The 19,577-nt window shown below is 34.2% G+C and overlaps 2 protein-coding genes and 1 non-coding gene across 3 annotated transcripts; 2 read left to right on the top strand and 1 right to left on the bottom strand.

Annotated features, from left to right (window-relative positions):
* The first annotated feature begins 1,536 nt into the window (after positions 1-1,536).
* LOC116137250 (DNA mismatch repair protein MSH5) lies at positions 1,537-10,334 on the top strand. Its single transcript, XM_031422933.1, has 34 exons — positions 1,537-1,590; positions 2,220-2,251; positions 2,483-2,577; positions 2,800-2,880; positions 2,954-3,026; positions 3,167-3,230; positions 3,878-4,032; positions 4,144-4,245; positions 4,311-4,338; positions 4,415-4,446; positions 4,532-4,589; positions 4,807-4,893; positions 5,321-5,377; positions 5,693-5,794; positions 5,912-5,956; positions 6,137-6,214; positions 6,502-6,552; positions 6,647-6,728; positions 7,066-7,139; positions 7,235-7,334; positions 7,556-7,652; positions 7,749-7,838; positions 8,035-8,099; positions 8,223-8,281; positions 8,440-8,516; positions 8,621-8,707; positions 8,997-9,058; positions 9,154-9,215; positions 9,290-9,343; positions 9,436-9,521; positions 9,656-9,687; positions 9,767-9,790; positions 9,993-10,108; positions 10,226-10,334. Exons 1-34 carry the CDS (start codon positions 1,549-1,551, stop codon positions 10,304-10,306), a joined length of 2,430 nt encoding a protein of 809 aa, XP_031278793.1. The 5' UTR covers positions 1,537-1,548; the 3' UTR covers positions 10,307-10,334.
* On the bottom strand, positions 10,283-12,619 carry LOC116137249 (GDSL esterase/lipase At5g55050-like). Its single transcript, XM_031422932.1, has 5 exons — positions 12,316-12,619; positions 11,503-11,639; positions 11,094-11,327; positions 10,760-11,009; positions 10,283-10,673 (listed from the first exon to the last, which is right to left on the bottom strand). The coding sequence occupies exons 1-5, from the start codon at positions 12,563-12,565 to the stop codon at positions 10,453-10,455; spliced, it is 1,092 nt and encodes a 363-aa protein (XP_031278792.1). The 5' UTR covers positions 12,566-12,619; the 3' UTR covers positions 10,283-10,452.
* Positions 11,370-11,442, top strand: TRNAF-GAA. Its single transcript has one exon. It is a non-coding gene; the product is annotated as a tRNA-Phe (tRNA).
* Positions 12,620-19,577: the final 6,958 nt, after the last annotated feature.

Here is a 19,577-nt window from a genome sequence, read left to right as displayed (position 1 = left end):
AGATTGCTCGCCAAGGGAGAAGTGGACATACGAGTTGGAAATAGAGCACATGTGGCTACATTAGCTGTAGGGACTTATTATTAGAACTCAAAGACTGTTATTTTATACCTACGATTTCTAGAAACATTATTTCAGTATCCGCTTTGGATAATATAGGATATCGTTTTGAGATTTCTAATGGATTGTTGTCCTTTAATTTGAATGGTATTCTATTTGGAATTGCAAGGTTATATAACAGATTATATGTTCTTGATTTGAACAATAAGGATATTCTCAACGTTGAAACTAAGAAAGCTAAACATAACAAACAAAACCATACATATCTCTAACATTGTAGATTGAGTCATGTAAAGTAGACCCGCATTGCAAAACTTCAAAGGGATGAAGTTTTGGACCTTTTTGACTTACAGTCATTTAAGGTATGCGAGTCATGCCTTTTAGGCAAGATGACCAAGTCACCTTTCACATGACCAAGTGAAAGGGCTACTCAGCTTCTCAAATTTGTGGCCGTAGATCTGACCGAAAAAGGCTAGATTGGTGCATAACCGGCCAGATTCCGCCAGTCGTTTGCCATTCCGGCAGATTCCGCCACCTTCTGGCAGTGGTGGTCAGCTACCAACAATATGTGGGTAGGTGGAGGTGTTTTTGTCAATTTATAAACTTTTATTATAGGGGTGTTTAGTTAAATTAACAAACCTAGAAGGTTAAAAATAATCGAAATATTTTCAGAAAATTCAATTTAGAAATGTACCAAAAACTACTTAGAATCCTATCCTATTTTCCAAAAATGCTAAATAGCATAGAATGCTATTCTAAATAAACAGAGCCTTCAATTTTGATTTTCTTTTTTGGTGACTAGATGTCTACACCAGCTTGCGTACAACTCGATTAATCCTTAAGATCCATTAAACAAACAATTTTGATCTTTTACTGACAAGAGTTTGCAATTTTGATCTAAATTTAAAGATAAAATCTTGCTAATTGCTAAATTTTAGGTTTTATTTCGTACACTCGACACACAATATTTTTCGAAACTATTAAAAACCCTTAAGACAAGGGAATTTTAATAATTTAGAAGGTATTTAATAATTATTGGGGGGTTTTTGATACCTTTTAAAAAATAAGCAATCCCACAAGGGGTTGTAAAATATCAGCCCCTAAATTTTATTGCTTTCCATTTGCGTACAAGAATATTCCTCGAGCATGAAATGAAGTGATTCGAATATTGGAAATAAACCAAATCAAGGAGGGATGAATTTGATATACACATATAAAATTTAAATAGTTTTTTTTTTAATTTTTTAATGAACTTGCCACGTGGACTGGGCATTTGAATCAATTCGCGGGCATTTGAAATTTTAAATAAATTTCCTGGCAAGAGTTAAGCTGTGTTATAAGTTACGACTTACGACTACAGAGACCAATAAATTATTGCCACGTGGATCGGGCCGTTGAATTGAATTCGTCTGCCAGGCTTTATATATAAACAAGTCCGTTCGTCTCTCGCTCTCAAACTCACACCAAAACTCTCTCAAATTCGAGCCCGCGATGATGGACGAGGAAATGGACGAGACGGAAGCCGTTCCGCAGGTCTAACTTTTATTACGTTTTTCACGTTTCTTACCATCTGTTTGGTTCTCGAGAAAAGAAAACAAAGGAAAACAGAAGAAATCACAAATTTGAGTTGGATTTCGTTTTAGCTTTTTCAGTTTTTAGATTACAAAAAATGCAGCTCAACTAAGTTTAATACGATCTATTAGGTTCAGATTAGATTCATCTTTGAGTGTAGGTTTGAGGTTTCAGTTTTCAAATTCTGATATACTCTGTTTGGATGCCGAGAAAATAAGGAAAGAGCAGATGTCTCCTGTTTCGTGTTTTTTCTGTTCGATGAAATGTGATAACACGTTGAACTCAACCTTAAGCTAAATTCAGTTTTACCAGGCTACAGTTGATATAAAGTACTATTAACTTGTTTTTTAAACTAAAAATTACGGGAGATGTAGACAGTTTTGCGCTTTTGAAATATTTTGACGGAAAACATTTTTTAAATTTCTTGTATCAATTGTTTCTAAAAATAAGAAATTATTTCCTAATTCCAAATTAAACAGGCATGTTCTGATGTCTGATATATAAAGATAGCCAAGTGCGTTATACCATCAATATAATATTGTGCAGTATCGTCTTGTGAAGTTAATCTATTTATTTGAAACCAAATGCAGGTCTATATGGCATGCATTCTACACGGTCATCGGTGAGCTTTTGACTTGCATTACTATTTTCTGTTTATAATACTTTGGAAGTCCTAGTTACATGTCAAGATGGCAATCAAAAAGTTCATGTATAGGGTCAAATTTTGCAGTCGTAGTGTTTGATTAATCGGTGTCGATTATAAAAAAAATTAAGGGGTTAGATTTTGTTATAAGATTTCGTAACATATAATGAAGATACTAACATAAATAGCTTCGTTAAACATCCTGTCCAGAGTTGGAGTTTCTTATTATGATTCCAGCATCCGCCAGCTTCATGTGCTGGAAGTTTGGGAAGATAGTAACTCAGACTTTCCCCTGATTGATCTGGGTACGGATTTCGTCTCTTTTTAATGGAGTCTATTTCCAATGATGCTACATTTTACTTGGCATTATGCTTCTTGATGATTGAAATGATAACATGTTGGTTTGTTATGCAAATTACTGTGTTACTCCTAGTGTTTCAAAATATTTTATCTCATTCTCTTTATTCATTTATGGTGTATAAGCTAATTATCAAATTCATTTCTTATTGGCTGAAACTCTGGTTCAGTAAAGTATCAAGCTCAGCCCCTGATAATATATACAAGCACTAAAAGTGAAGAATCCTTTTTGTCCGCTTTACAACGAAATGGTAAGCTGTCCTTAACTTGAAGACTTATGGTGTATCATTTTGTGGGTCCTTCTTATTCTGTTAATTGATGCAGATGTGATGACAAAGGCTCCTGAAGTGAAGTTTGTAAAAAGCTCAATATTTAGCTATGAGCAAGCATGGCACAGGTACTTAGGATTAGTAAATGAAAGTATTAAATATGTGCTGAAACTTGTTTCATAGTTTTGGAGTTAAATAAACTTTGTTGAATTACTAAGTCCTAAATGGACAATTTAATGAGTATACTTTCCTTGTTTGGATATTATAGGTTGGTATACCTTCGTGTCACAGGAATGGATGATGGGTTAAATATCAAGGAGAGGATTTGCTATGTAAGTTGCAACATCTCAAATATTACTGTATATTATGATCATTTATAACAAGCATGCCTAAGATCAGTATCTTCTGCATTTCAAGGCAGACGCGCTGATGTACACTCATATATACTATTAATCAGAAATCTTATTTGTCCATTCAAAGCACTTTATTGCATATTAACATGACTGCAATATTTGAAGACATGTACCTCTGGTACATGGTATTATTAAATCATTTGCTTTGAAGGTTTAGCATTGAGGATAACTTTTTATATATATTTGATCCTTTAAACATTCTTCTGCGTTGGTAGCTCATTAATTTAATTGGTGTACATATTATGTAACCATGAAAAGACTTTACATCCATTGTTATTATATATCTTTTTCCCAATTCAGGGTCTCGTTGATCACCTATTTTCTTATGAAAACATTTGAGTCTTTATGATCCATGACGGTGAGCTTATAAAGCATAGTTTTTCCTGTGTCTTTGAAGCTGTCACAAGCTTTTTGAAAGATATGACTATTGTATTTCCTTTTTTTACTTGTTTTGTTTTATGGTGTTAGCAAAGCCATGACTCAATGATCGCTAGACAAATCATTTTGGCGCAGTATATGATTATTTATCCTGATGCCTAACATCTTATCTCTTTCATCTACTATAGCTTAGTTCTATGATGGACATTGGAAGTGAGGTTCAAGTTCGTGCAAGTGGGGGCCTTCTGGCCATATTAGAGAATGAAAGGATCGTAGATACCCTGGAACAAAAGGAAAGTGGGAATGCATCAATCACAATTGATTCTGTAATGGAAATTTCATTGTATCTTTTGTATAGATTTAATTCTTAAACATTAAGTTTTTGGGTTTCAAATATAAAAGTTCATTATATGAATATCAGACTATAATTTGTATCCTTGACAAATCCGAAAAGAAACAAATTTCTTAAACTTGATGCGACAGCTCATGAAGCATTGCAGATATTCCAAACGGACAAACATCCAAGCCATATGGGCATTGGTAGAGCAAAAGAAGGGTAAATGCTGTACAATCGTTAAAAATGATTAGTTCAAATATATGTACTGATTTCTCGAAATGCAGGTTCTCCGTGTTTGGCATGATGAATAAGGTAGTAGAAGCTATTTGTTTTTCAGCTTTACTGTATCTATTGGCTTATTGGACTAATTTATTTGCCTTCCCTTCAGTGTGTGACACCAATGGGTAGACGTCTCCTAAGGTAATTCAAGTTGAGAAATTTGTGATGATACTACTTGCAAGATTCACTCTTACCAACGAAATGACGAATGATTACCTTGCTCCAGAAATTGGTTCCTGAGACCTATAGTGGACCTCGAAAATTTGAATGGTCGTCTGAATGCTGTATCCTTTCACTCTGATTGTATGAAGACTTCGTTTAATTTGTCGAATTTAAAACTCAGCCGAGTGGCTTGTTACGGTTCATAATAAACTACTAACAGATCTTGCAAATGAAGTCCATATGCATCTCACATGTCATGTCTCAAAATTGACTTTTCAATCTTCAAAGTTGATTTTCTTATTCTAACATAACCAATGTCATCCTTTAATAATTTAAAAGATATCATTCTTTCTTTGTTCTGAAGAACTGATGGCCTCTTTATACGAAACTCTGAAGTCTGTGAAGGACATCCCCCACTTACTCAAGGTACCGTCATTCATTTATTCAGTTTTCCTTTTTATCATTTGGAAAAGCAAACTTTCCAGATTTATTCTTTAGTTACAGTTGCTGCATGTGTCAATCAGATGTTGGAATTAAAACCATTTTATAAATAAATAAATCTTGGGAACTGATTGCTAAATTTTCTTTTTGTAGTCTCGGTTTCACTTAGAGACAAATTTGAAAATTGCTATTTAGTTATTCCTTTATTATGCTAAAAGAGCAACCTTTTAGCTGCTGTTTTGGTTTCTATCTTGCAATAATGGTGAATTGCTGTCTCAAAAGTGAGTTCAATATTCGGTTATGATTAAAAATCAGTCTGATCATTCTCATTATCATCCCTTAGTGTAAAGATATCTCTTTTATCATTTAGGTTATCCTGAATCTCAGCAATTCATTCATTTGTTTTTGCTAGAAATTCAACTCCCCGAGCTCCACGTGTACTGCTAGTGACTGGGCAGCATTTTTGAAGGTGTGCAAGTATCCAATTGAAATGCTTTCATCCACATTCCTTTCTGACAGTCCACTGATTTTTTGTATTTCACTTGTCTGGCTAACTGAAAGCTATACTCTCCAACTCTTTTGTCATCTTCTTTTATGTTTGCATCACATGACTCTGCACAAAACCTGGTTTCTTAGGATGATATAACGGTAGTGAATGACAATTTCAATTCTTCCACCCGAACAGTGCTATCATGTGCATGGAACAGATGAGTTACTGAAGCAGCAAGGAGAAGTTTTGGGTGAGATAACATGGTGTGACATTTTATTATTTCTTCTCTTGTAGAGCGTTTGTGCACTCTTGCATGTGACCAAGATATTTGAGGTGGGCATTTCCGAAGGTCTTCAAGAGCAGTTGAGGCTTTTGAATTTAGATATTGTTGAGAAGGTATCAGACTATATATCTAACATGAAGTTTCCCTGAAATCATATATTATTATTCTTGAGGTTTCTTCATTTACTTTGTTGTTACTAGTTTTGTTAATGGTTGTCTAATTATTTGCAGGCTGCTTCATGCATCACAACAGAGCTGGCCTATGTCTATGAATTGGTTGACCCATATCCCTTTTCTTCTTCTTATTGCATCTTATTTACAAAGTACTAATTTTTGTTATATTTTTTGTTTGGCCTGTATCCCTTGCTCCAATTGTTGCAGTTACCGCTCCAGGAACATTTGTTATTCCCCTTTTTTATAGATCAAATTTATGAGATTGACAATTATGTTCTGTAGGTGATTGGTGTCATTGATGTAAATAGAAGTAAAGAGAAGGGATATGGGACATTAGTGAAAGAAGGTTTCTGTGATGAGGTTAGCCGTCGGCAATAATTCTCCAGTCCTTTATTTATTAATTTTGGATGTTTAAAGTCAGCGTAATATTTCTGTGTCCCCTCTTCCGATGGCACACAACCTGCTCTTGTTCTTTCCTCAGTTTCTTTTTAAAAAAAATATTGTATTCAGCATAACATTTCCCCTATGAACTCAGTTTGATGGAAGCTGACTGTTGAATTTAATTCGAGATGATTTTTTCTTTTTTTTTTTTTCCAAAACGTTTGCTTGGCCAAAATCCGAAATTTTAGTTGCATACTTGTTTACAGTTGGATGAGTTGAGGCAAATATACGAGGGACTGCCTGAATTTCTTGAAGAGGTACTTGTGAAACGGATTTTATTGTTCAAAATTAAACATAAATTGAAATGAAATATTTACCTAGTTCTATTTTGATTTTAGCAATTCCTTGCAGGTGGCAGGATTGGAGCTTGGAGAACTTCCTCATTTGTATAAAAACAAGCTCGTTCCCTGTATTGTTTACATAAATCAAATAGGTTGGTCTGTCTTGCACAGCATGAATACTACATAACATTCACAGCATCTAATAGGAGTTGTATGGATTTCATTTTTTATCTTAACATATGATTTACATCCATTTATCTGTACACAGTGTTTCCAGGGGGAAAAGGAAAAAAAATTTAACTTCTTTAAGAAAGAAATAATTCTGTGGGTCTCTTTAATTTGTTAGCTCTTCAAGATGTTTCGCTGATGCCCGCCTTCTTTAGATTCCATATAATTCCATCTTAACTTGTGGAATACTGGAGATCTTTTTTATTAAAGTTTTTTCTCATTCTTGTCAATAATTGTTTTTTATATATTTTTCCATTGTAGGATACTTGATGTGTATTTTTGAAGAAAAACTAGATGACATTACTCTAGAGAAACTTCAAGATTTCGAATTTGCGGTAATTTGATGCTTGTTTTATGTTTAAATGAATATCTTAAGTCATTAGTATTATATATCGCATAGATGCTTAAAATACTGTTTTATCAAATGTAGTTTTCTGACGCGGATGGAGAGACAAAAAGATTCTTCTATCGTACCCCAAAGACTCGTGAATTGGACAATCTTCTTGGAGATATTTATCATAAAATTCTAGGTATGTAATATGAAATTAATGTTCTTATGTGATGTTTAGAGTTTATCAACTGCTTGAAACAATAAAATATTGATAAGAGTGGTGGACTGCGTGGTTCATCATTTGGTAGTTAATGAGTGACGGGATACAAAGAATTAGGACATAATCTCTGTGACTTCTATTATTTTTTTAATGTATTTATGAGATCTTCCTTATAAATGATTCTCATTCTTAATTTAAAGATATGGAGAGGGCAATCACTAGAGACTTGGTGTCACATACACTCGTTTTCTCAACTCATCTACTTAAGGCTGTCAATTTTGCTGCAGAACTTGATTGGTAAGAATCATTTCCACCACCGACACCGTGTCCCTTTCTTTGTGTGCGTTGTACCAACCCCTTTTCTTACTATTATATGTTCATATTGTTATGTAGCTTTTTGTCATTGGCAATAGTTGCCCATCAAAACAATTACGTGAGGCCCATTTTGACTCAGGAAACGTCGCTTGATATACAAAATGGAAGGTGAGAACTGACTGGTTTCCGTTCATCATATTGTAAGACTGAACCACTTTAAAAGTTCTTTTTGGCTTTAGTTGTAGTGATAAGGGATGGGTAGGGTGTGTTTCGAGTAATATTAGTTTCAATTCTTACCAAGAAAAAAAAAAATTAAAATAATGACAAGGAGAAAATTAACAATTATTTTTATGACAATTTGCAGGCACCTTTTGCAAGAAATGACAGTGGATACATTTATTCCCAATGATACAAAGATTTATAATGATGGTGAGATGAAAAATATGAATTCAATCATAGCTACTGATCCTTTTCTTAACTCGTGAAAACAGAGCCTGTTCCTGTTAATCCTACCAATTCTTTTATTTAACTTCCAAGCTCTGGTTGTTTCAGGAAGGATTAATATCATCACTGGTCCCAATTATTCAGGAAAAAGCATCTATATAAAGCAGGTCAGAAAATATACTTTTAAACTCTTATAAACACCATTTGAGTGTTCATGCGTGAGTTGCGGAAATGGCTACTGACTTTACATGTGTGAAACTTTTTCCAGCATAGCACTCCATTTGAAATACAAGTATTATGATAAAGTCTTTTCCTTTTTTCCCAGGTGGCTTTGATTGTTTTTCTTAGCCACATAGGAAGTTTTGTACCTGCTGATGCTGCTACTGTTGGGTTGACTGATAGGTGTGTCCCTCCATATTGCTGACATCTTTCTTGGAGATTCCAGCATATATATCTTTTGTTTGTCAAATACTTGTATTTATTCTAACAGTGTTAAATTTTAACAGGATATTCTGTGCAATGGGAAGCAAGCATATGACCGTGGAGCAATCAACATTTATGATTGACCTACATCAAGTAGGGATGATGCTAAGGTATTCCCAGATAAAGCCAGTTATGATAATTTAATACCACAGCATTTTTAAGTCATTATTTTTATTGTCTGTCTCTCATGATCCTTGCTCTCTGGACTCTGTTAGTGTGTGTAATGGACCTTCTTTTTCTTCTAAATCCAAATGGTTTCATGATTGGTGATGTATTAAAAGTAGCGCTTGTGCTGTAAATAATCAAAATGCTTGAGTAGCTGGATGCTTATAGTGAAAAGTTAAATTTACCTGATGGTACTCTAAACTCGTGTCTATTTATTGTTGATAAATTGCACAGGCAGGCAACTTCTCGGTCATTATGTCTTTTGGATGAATTTGGTAAAGGTACTCTTACAGAAGGTTAGTCTTGCCTTTGTTTTGAGATGTCATGTACATTATTCCCGCAATACCAAAGACAATATTCATTGAATAACTGCCCTCAATGTTCAAATCAGATGGCATTGGTCTGCTTGGTGGAACCATAAATCATTTTGTCACTTGTGATGATCCTCCAAAGGTTTGCAGATCCTTTCCTGCCATAATCACACATTATGGGCGACTAGTGATGGAAAATGCTGTACTGATTTCCAGGTTTTGTTGTGTACTCACTTGACCGAGTTATTCAATGAAAGCTGCTTACCAAAGGTATGCATATTTGCAAAGTAGCTGCCTATTTGCCTTGTTTCATAGTTTTGGTGCTATGAAGTGAAATTTGTTTCCCCTTTGATTAATTTCAGTCCGAGAAGGTGAAATTTTACACCATGAGTGTGCTCAGACCTGAAAACAACTCTACAAACATTGAAGACATCGTGTTTCTATATCGGTATGTTTTTAGTTGTTTTGAATCAAGACTCTGTATAGGAATGAGAAGAACAAATAGAATGCCAATTTTTGCAATGACTTGATTGTTGTTGTTAGTACTGAGCCATAACAAAAATGCATTTTGTTTTCTTGCAGGCTAGTTCCTGGACATGCACCTCTTAGCTATGGTGAGTTTTTTTATGTTAATGCATGCTGGGGTTTGAGCTGGAAATTTTATTGAAACTCACATCAGTCTATATCCTGCAGGACTGCAATGTGCACTACTTGCTGGTAAGTTTAGATAAAAACGCAAGTAAAAATTTCTTGAAGGTGGTTGTTTACATGTTACAATGTTGAGTCAATTACATTTTTGGTCCTCCCGTTTTTGTTCTTGAGACTTTTAAAGACTAGCAAATACGTCCGTCTAGTTTACAGGCGTTATATTCAATTTAACAGAGCACGGTCATTCCAATTATTTAACTATTTGATGTAGGTGTGCCGGAGGAAGTGATCAAGAGAGCTGCAAATGTGTTGGATGCTGTTCAAAATAACAGGCATGTCGAGCGCTCGAACCATGCGAATATATTAGCTCGAGATCAGCAATACAAGGTTTTAATTATGTTTCTTCAGATTCTTGATCTAAAAGATTTGTCACTATGGAATTCAATTAACCATCTTTTCAATTCTCGTATTTTATGAACTTTCACTATTTTGAATTGATTGCAGGATGCAGTTGAGAAGATGTTGACATTTGATATTCATAAGGGCGATCTCAAACTCTTCTTCCAAGACTTGTTCCCCTCTTAATTGCATCAAAGGTTCTGATTTATTACTAGCTAGTTTGATTTTTCTTAAGAAATTTATACAAGCATCACTTTAAATATGATTTGACAAAGTTTATATATTCCTTTTGGATCTTTTTAATATGCTCTTCAGTTCATATTCCTGAAAGCTTAAACAGATACCAGATGCCTCACATTCATCGGAAATGTGTATTGTGATGGACCATCAAAAATAGTATCCACAAAAATGCGAGTAACTGCCTGTGTTGGATGGACAAAATCCCAAAAGATATGATCACTTCGGTTGGCGCAATAGGTAGAAACGGGGACGCAAGGGATTTTGGCCTTCAGTTTCCCAAGCCCACAGCAAGCTGATTTAACCTCTTTAAAGCCTGAAATAAAAATAATAACTCGTTTATTACAAATCCAAGAATACGAAAAAGAGTAAAAAATAATAATTTAAGAAGAATCACTGTACCATTAGAGGCTGGATTATTAATGATGTTTAGCATAACATTGTAAGTGTCAAAGTAGGAGTAAGATATGCCCTTGAGCTCTCCTTGTAATGCCGGCAACATTGACTTGAGTGCCTCATTGTACATAGCGGCCCAGTTACTTAGCTCTTTACTGCATTCTTCTGTTTGGTTCTTAACCCTTTGTAGCGGAGTGCACCCAATAGGCCCCAGCCCAGGAAACACAAATTTACGTGCACCATAATTGTACAGTTTCTGCCAAAGAAAAAAGAGACCATCTTCAAGTATTTAAAATTTAAAATCATGAACCTGAAAGAAACATACCCTCTTCTTAGTTACCTTTAACTGTCCTTTCAGAGAGTTAGCCATTAGATTGACATATTGCTGGGGCGTGTTCTTCTTTTGAAGGTCGGATTTTCCAGAATAGTCGAAGATATCGTTGCTACCGATCACAATGGCAAAGAGAGATTTGGCCAAGCGCTGTTGTGCACTGGAGGTTCCTAGCTGTTGCACTAAAGCTTTGTACACATTTGCATAGTATTCCACTTGGGTAGGTAAAGGAATTGATTGATGCTGTTAAAGAGATTACATAAAGTTAAAGTTTAAAAGGCACAAGCGGGGATAGCTCAGTTGGGAGAGCGTCAGACTGAAGATCTGAAGGTCGCGTGTTCGATCCACGCTCACCGCAAATCTTTTACTTTTTATTTTTCAACTAAACAGAATTTTAACAAAATTGTTTGTGACTTACAAGAGTTTGATCAGATCCATTGAAGATTCCCGCACCTCCAGAGGCAAAGCTAACACCAGTGAGGAATAATGGTGCCTTATTTTTGTTGGATTTTAAGGAAAGATATGGCGGCGAACTGGGTAACCCCACTTTCTCAGCTGCCCATATATGCATCAGCCATCAGAAAAATACACAAACACTATCTAATTATAATGGACACAGTTCAACTGTGTCTTTTTTTTTTATGCTATGAAACAGTAGCATATATAGACCAAATATTTATCAGATGTCAATGGTATATTGGTCTTGTCCTGGTTATGTTAATCATATATTAAGCAAACTCTGAGCTCTGTCTGTATAGTGAAAGGTGACTTGATTATAACTAAAAGTTTTTATCTAACAAGTGGAGTTTACTCGGTTTTGAAAAAGGAAAAGTTAGAGGCATGTTAAATGGTAAAAGGTGTATGAAAACATAATCAAATAATAATCTGAAAAGCTATGGCATAAAGTTATAGATTGAGAAGAATCTTAAAGGAAGTAAAGATATGCACATGAAACCCAGGAACTAACTTTTACCACATGCCAAGAAGCATCCATATCAGCATCCACTTTATTGGTAAAATAGTTGACCCAAATATTCAAACTTACTGTTGATATATTCTGATGCTCAACCATATTGAATGGTAAAGAATAGAATAGCACAAAAATGGAGAAACAATGAAATATTGGGGTTCATGAAAAGGTGACAATGAAAAAAGAGATTTAAAAAGTTGTATAAAGTTAGTAAAATATATGTCAAATAAAAGATGAAACTCTACGGTAAAACTTAATTACCAAGAAAATCAGCAGCATTCTTGCCATTTGTAAACCTCCCAGTCGGTTTCTTGGTGGGAAAATCGACGCCGTTGTGAGGAAAATCTGCTTTGGAAACTGAAAGAGGAAGGTAATTGTTGTTGCCAACATCAACCAAAGAGTCTCCGAACACAAAAATAGCAGGAACCATTTGAGCATCCGAAAAACTCAAACTCAAACTCAAGAACAAGCTTGTAAGAGCCAGAAACCAGAAAATAGTATTGGAGACCATTTCTCAGCTCTAAAATGAAGCTCTTACTGACTAGTTTTTGCTATGTTTTGTGCTGAAAATATGAAAGCGTGGACTGGTTTTATAGCCGATAAGAAGAGAGTCGTAATGAACCAAAAAAGGGTTCGTTTCTTAGTGTGAAACGAAGACACTTTAGATAATTACGTTCATTTGTTGTCACCATACATATAATGGTGTGTTCTCATAAAGATTACTACTTTGTTTTTTTTTTCTCTTTTTTTTATTAAGACTTTAATTTATATATTATTAATATGTGTAAGTGTGGAATCTTAGTTTGTCCAATTCAAATACTATTTTTGTTTTTTATAATTCAAAAATCTCTAATTCGTTTAATATAGAATTATATATATAAGTAGTGTTTTTTATTTATTATTTTTTTTTTAATCGGAAGTGTTTGGATCAATTTGTGCACACCTCGACTAACCTGAAGTTAACGTTCAAGAGAATTGAATTTAAGAGTTCTTAAATAATACGCCTAAGAGTTTCTATTTCCTTACTTGACCACTTAGGGGTGGTTTATATATGCTTATAAATAGTATTTATAGGAGTTTTTCATAGGTTGTGAGATCAAACCATAAGTATGTAACAATTGACCAAATTCCAATTAGTAAATTTATCTGTTAAAATAAGTTATTGGAAAAAAAAAAACAATAATAAATCAAACGGCAATCATCACAAGAAGACACTACCATCTTGTGAATTATTTAGCAAAAGCTGTGGCTTGGCAGTTGTATGGTTTGTGAGATCTTTTATTGGCCCACTTTTTTTGTTTTTCTTCTTTTTTATCTCTTTATTAAATTACTAGTTTAACTGAAATATCTCATGAGCTCCTTTATTCTTTTTACCAATTACATTACCCTTTTAGCCTTCTCCCCTATGATTGGACGGCAAACACGTTAGTCATTTAGATTAATTATACCTAAAAATCTTATATTCGAGTCATAAAAGGGATAAGTACCTAGTTTACCCAAAATTATTTTATTCTTTTTTGTTCTTAATTACATAATTAATAGAGATTCACATATTTTAAATTGATAAAAATTGGAGGGTTTTATGTATCTATAAATTTGTCGATGTGTTAAGATCTCATATTAAAAGAGAAAATAGTAGACAGATGAGTTATAAAAAACTTGGATACCCACTCTTAGCAAATCGGTTTCAAAGCAATAAAAACCCGAGAGAAAAGGGCATAAAAAACTTGGATACCCACTCTTAGCAAATCGGTTTTTAAAGCAATAAAAACCCGAAAGAAAGGGGATCGCCGTGGTCAACCAACCAAGGTTATAGAGGTGTTGGTTGATTGATACAAGAAGATATTGGTTATAATACTTCTAATGATTCTAGAATACAAGGGTAGAGAAATGATGGACAAATCTAGAAGTGGAGACAATATCTGAAAAGACATGTCTGAAAATTATGGCCCCAAATCCCAATTTCCATTTGGATGAAATAGAAAGCTCCTTGTCATACCAGCTCATCACTCTCTGGGATTCCAGAATTACACCACCGTCCCATTTTCATTCCACTTTCCTATTTTTTTTTATTTTAACGTATTATTTTCAAGTTTAGAATTTAATATTCATATACCAAATTTCTTTACATCCTGAGGTCTTTCTCTTGATTTTTGCACTAACAGTAACATATCAAACAATTTAAAACAACGTTTTTGTTATGGGATTGAAAATGTCAAAGCGGCGGGTTTGATTTGTGTCATAGATAGACATATTTCATTAGGCTATGATGTTTTTTTTTTTTTTTTAACCACACTTAAATCATGCATGTTCGGATAAAAAATCAAACATGAGACCGTACATCTATTCACACTATCTTACAGTCTGTCCTAACCATTTAGACTACCTACGGATGGGTTCATAAGGTTATAATTATAAGTAAAAATTGTGAGTTTGTGCCTATGACATGAAATTGATTTAGAATCTTCAAGTAACACATTTTGTTTTTAATTACCATAGTGTCCAGGCCAATTTGTACGCATCTCAACTAATCAAGTCCATTGAACACCCTATAAGCTTAATATTTCAAGGTAAGCCACAAATACGATAGATAACCTTAAAATGGTTCGAACCTAAGAGATCAATAAAAAGAATAAACCTTCTTGACTGTCGAATCAATCTTAGAGTTCAAGTCACTATTCATTGATGGTTGCCCACCCAAAACAAAAAAAAAGAAAAAAAAAATTATAATAAAGAATTGTGTTAAGGTGAAAGAAGACATAGAGGTAATTCTATTCTAAGTGAATCTCTAATTATTAAGAGCAATTCGATGTCTTTTCTTGTAAAGTCAACTATATTATTGAAGCTATAATTTATCATAATTCCTCCAGGTTGAGGCCTTAATTTGCTTGGTACCCTAACAACCCACTAGCCATTGACTCATCACCAGTTAGCCGGCTGGCACCTGATGCACCACCACCGCCGTGGAATTCCATTTCCGGTGGGCCATGGCTAAGTTGGTGCACCACTAAATGAGTGGTTCTAGATTTAACCACACCATGGCTTGAAATGTGAATTAAAGCCCACATTTTCAAGCTCATAATCTTGTAATTTGTTACACATGGAAACCAACACAAAACTTTAAAGAAGCTTCCACTATTTTATTTTACTAATTTTTTTTCATATTGTTTTATTACTTAGGAGGCGTTTCGACCATATAATGTTTTATTATAGGGGATATTATATTAACAGAATAAAAAATCACTTTGAAGATTATTAGGAATGTTTAGAAAATGTGTTTGGTTTGTTCAAATAAATTGGTGAATAATACGTTTGGTTAGGAGGATAAATAGATGGATATGTTATATAGATTCCAAAATTGCCTTCCTTTTTAAATATTAATATAATATATTTTTTATTATTATTTTTTGAATAATTTCTTTTAACCCCATACTTTTCAGATTTAGCAAAATCACCTTGGCAACTAAAAACGTTTTAAACTTAACAAAAACACCCTCATTCACCCCAAGACACTGCCGACAACTAGCCACCACAGTCGACGGCCGCCAACAGTGCCATAGATCTGGTCATGGTTGTGAAATGGCTAGGTCTTTGGTTGTGAAATGGCCAGGTCTTTGGTTGTGAAATGCCGACTGTTTCACGACCAAAGACCTGGCCATTTTCGACCATAGATTTGTGATCCATGGTCGAAAAGGACCTCACATGGCCGATCGTACACCATTATGGCGACTTTTGACAGCCTCTGACGGTAGTCCACGGTGGTGGCTAGTTTTGTGTACAATGACATTTCTGAAAATAATGACAATAACAAGAGCAGTGTCATCCAGAAAATTTAAAAAGTGAGGACAAAGGGGTCTGCATGAGTGAATTGGGGTGTTTTGTAAATCTTAACAAATATAAGGCTAATTTAGATCAAATGCTCAACTTTTTAGGGGCAATATGGGAAACAAAATCAGATTGCAGTATGGGTTTGATTTGTGTCATAGATAGACATATTTCATTAGGCTATGTTTTTCTTTTTTTAACCACACTTAAATCATGAATATTCAGACGAAAAATCGAACCTGAGATTGTACATTTATTCACACTATCTTACAATCTGTCTTAACCATTTGGATTACCTACAGATGGGTTCATTAGGCTATGGTTATAAGTGAAAATTGTGAGTTTGTGCCTATGACATGAAATTGATTTAGAATCTTCAAGTAACACATTTTGTTTTTAATTACAGTGGTGTCCACGCTAACTTGAACGCATTTCAACTAATCGAGTCCATTAAACACCTTATAAGCTTGATGTTTCAAGGTAAGCCACAAATACGATAGATAACCTTAAAATGGTTCGAACCTAAGAGATCAATAAAAAGAACAAACCTTCTTGACTGTCGAATCAATCTTAGAGTTCAAGTCACTATTCATTAACGGTTGCCCACCCAAAACAAAACAAAAAGAAAAAAAAATTATAATAAACAATTGTGTTAAGGTGAAAGAAGGCTTAAGAGTTAATTCTATTCTTGGTAAATCTCTAATTATTAAGAGCAATTCGATGTCTTTTCTTGTAAAGTCAACTATAGTATTGAAGCTATAATTTAGCATAATTCCTCCAGGTTGAGGCTTTAATTTGATTGGTACCCTAACAACCCACTAGCCATTGACTCATCACCGGTTAGCCGGCTGGCAGCTGATGCACCACCACCGCCATGGAATTCCATTTCCGGTGGGCCATGGCTAAGTTGGTGCACCACTAAATGAGTGGTTCTAGATTTAACCACACTGTGGCTTGAAATGTGAATTAAAGCCCACATTTTCAAGCTCATAATCTTGTAATTTGTTGCACATGGAAACCAACACAAAACTTTAAAGAAGCGTCCACTATTTTATTTTACTAATTCTTTTCATATTGTTTTATTACTCATAGGAGGCGTTTGGATCATATAATGTTTTATTATAGGGGATATTATATTAACGGAATAAAAAATCACTTTGAAGATTATTGGGAATTATTAGAAAATGTATTTGGTTGGTTCAAATAAATTGGTGAATAATATGTTTGGTTAAGAGGATAAATGGATGGGTGTGTTACATAGATTCCTAAATTGCCCTTCTTTTTAAATATTAATATAACAATATTTTTTGAATAATTTTTTTAACCCCATACTTTTCAGATTTAGCAAAAACACCCTGACAACAAAAAACGTTTTAAACTTAATAAAAACATCTCCATCCACCCCAAGCCATTGCCGGCAACTAGCCACCACGATTGACGGTTGCCAACAGTGCCAAAGATCTGGCCATGGCTATGAGCCATGGCCAGATCTTTGGTTGTGAAACGCCGACTGTTTCACGACCAAAGAGCTGGCCGTTTTCGATCATGGATTTGTGATCAATGGTCGGAAAAGACCTCACACGGCCGATCGTACACCATTATGATGACTTTTGGCAGCCTCCCCCCCCCCCCACCACACCCCCATGGTTATGAAAATTCACAGCAATACTGTTTGTCATTAAAAATTTACAGGAATAATTTTTTATAAACCAACCAAACATCATCATCTACTCAATTTAAAATATATTACCAAAGTTATCTAATATTAACCCCATCCAAATAGCCCCATAAGGTGATATATTTTATATTATCACATGCTTCACATGATGTGTTATTTATTTATTTGTAATTTACATTTATTGAAGTTCAAGACCCTACAGTTATTTTATTTTATTTTATTTTTTTTTGTGACCGAAGGTGTCCGAACTAGAGGTGGAACAAATGGGTCGAGTTCGACGGGTCAACCCTAACCCAGCCCGCATTAGAGAGGGTTCAACCCGGACCGCCTTATAGGCGGGCCAGGTTGAACCCAACTGCATGCAACCCTCGGGCGGGCCGGGTTGCTATATGGCAACCCGCCAACCCGACGGGTTGCTATTTGTTTACAATAGCCAACCCGTCGGGTTGGCCCCAAAAAAATAAAAAAAAATAAAAAATTAATTATTTTTTTCAAGTTTCTCCCATTTTTTTAATTTTTTTAATTAAACTATTATGATTGAACTCTTACAAATAATTTTACACAATAATATTAAACTATACTTCTAAATCATAAATATTAAAATGCATAAAACTTCGTAATATTTAACACATTATTATTATTATTTTTTATGGTACGTAAAATATAAAAAAATTAAATACTAAAGTCTTATTCTTAAATTTCCATGTCTTGTATAAAATGTAATTCATTCTTATGCTAAAGTTTCATCAATTAAATGAATGAATCTAATTTTTCTTATATTACAATTTTATTGTATTAAAATTGAATTAATATTTGAAATGTTAATAAAAAAATAATAATTTAATTGAATTATTGATATTTGAAAAGTTAACTAAAACAATTACATTTATTCATTTATAAATCGTTAATTATTTATTTGAAAAGTTAAGTAAATAAAACAAAAAATTAAAAAAGCGGGTTAACCTGGCCCGACCCGCAGCCTAACCCGGCGGGTTAGGATTGGCGGGCCGGGTTGTGCCAGCCATTCCCCCAAAAATGGCAGGCCTAACCCAGCCTGCCTTTGTTGGCGGGTGGGTTAGGACCAACCCGCCAAAAGTAGTAACCCGCCATGGGCCGGGCTGGGCGGGTTACTTTTCCAACTCTAATCCGGACCAATTTGCGTCCACCTTGACTAATCCTTCGAGGCTCTGAAGTTAATGACCAAGTAAACCCTCCAATGGCCACCCCTATTAGTAACCAAGGAGAATCGAACTCAAAACCTCTTGAGTAGTACACTCAGGGTCTACTTGGGAGTTTTATGGTAGCGGTATAAAGGTAAACCATCATAGCGGTTTTGAAGGGTTTTTAGTAGCAGTTTTTAAAACATCCAACCTGTGCTTGGGAGTTTATTTTCCAACGGTTCTAACAGTTTTTTTAAATGATAAATTTACATATATACCCATAAAAATAACCCTACTTAAACATTTAAATGAAAAGAAATACAAATCAATAAATTACAATATTGTCTTTCACTTTCTTCACACAAACACAACCAAACAAAGTTAAAACACTCTCTTTTGCTATATCTTCTGTTTTCTTTTGATTTAGAAATCTATGTGCATTAAATAATAATAGATCAACATTAGTCTCCTTCATCCCCATTGCTTTTAGAAAAAATTTGTTTTGTTGGATAATTATCATAATAGATCAACATTCAATGAAACAAAGTCTTGTCCACCGACGCAAACTGTTAAACCAGTAAACCAGTAAACAATTTTTGCTTGCAATTCTGAACTTAATCCAATTAAACATAGATTATGTTGCACAAAGAGGCTCTGTGACTTTTGTTTTAGCAGCAAAGGGATTATTGTAAAAAAGGGTTTTTTTGGGATAAAATTTTTAAACAAGTCAAAACACCCTGATTTAAGGTATTTTATAAACCTCTTAAAAATATACTACATTAATTTTGAGAGATTTTTAAACCAATCAAAAACCAACCCATTAAAAATCTGGTAAATAATAATTTTTAAACACTTTAAAA

This window comes from Pistacia vera, unplaced genomic scaffold, assembly GCF_008641045.1.
Source record: "Pistacia vera cultivar Batoury unplaced genomic scaffold, PisVer_v2 Contig321, whole genome shotgun sequence".
NCBI lineage: Eukaryota > Viridiplantae > Streptophyta > Magnoliopsida > Sapindales > Anacardiaceae > Pistacia > Pistacia vera.
Note: the sequence above shows the minus strand (reverse complement) of the source record. Positions and strands in the feature narration are given on the sequence as shown.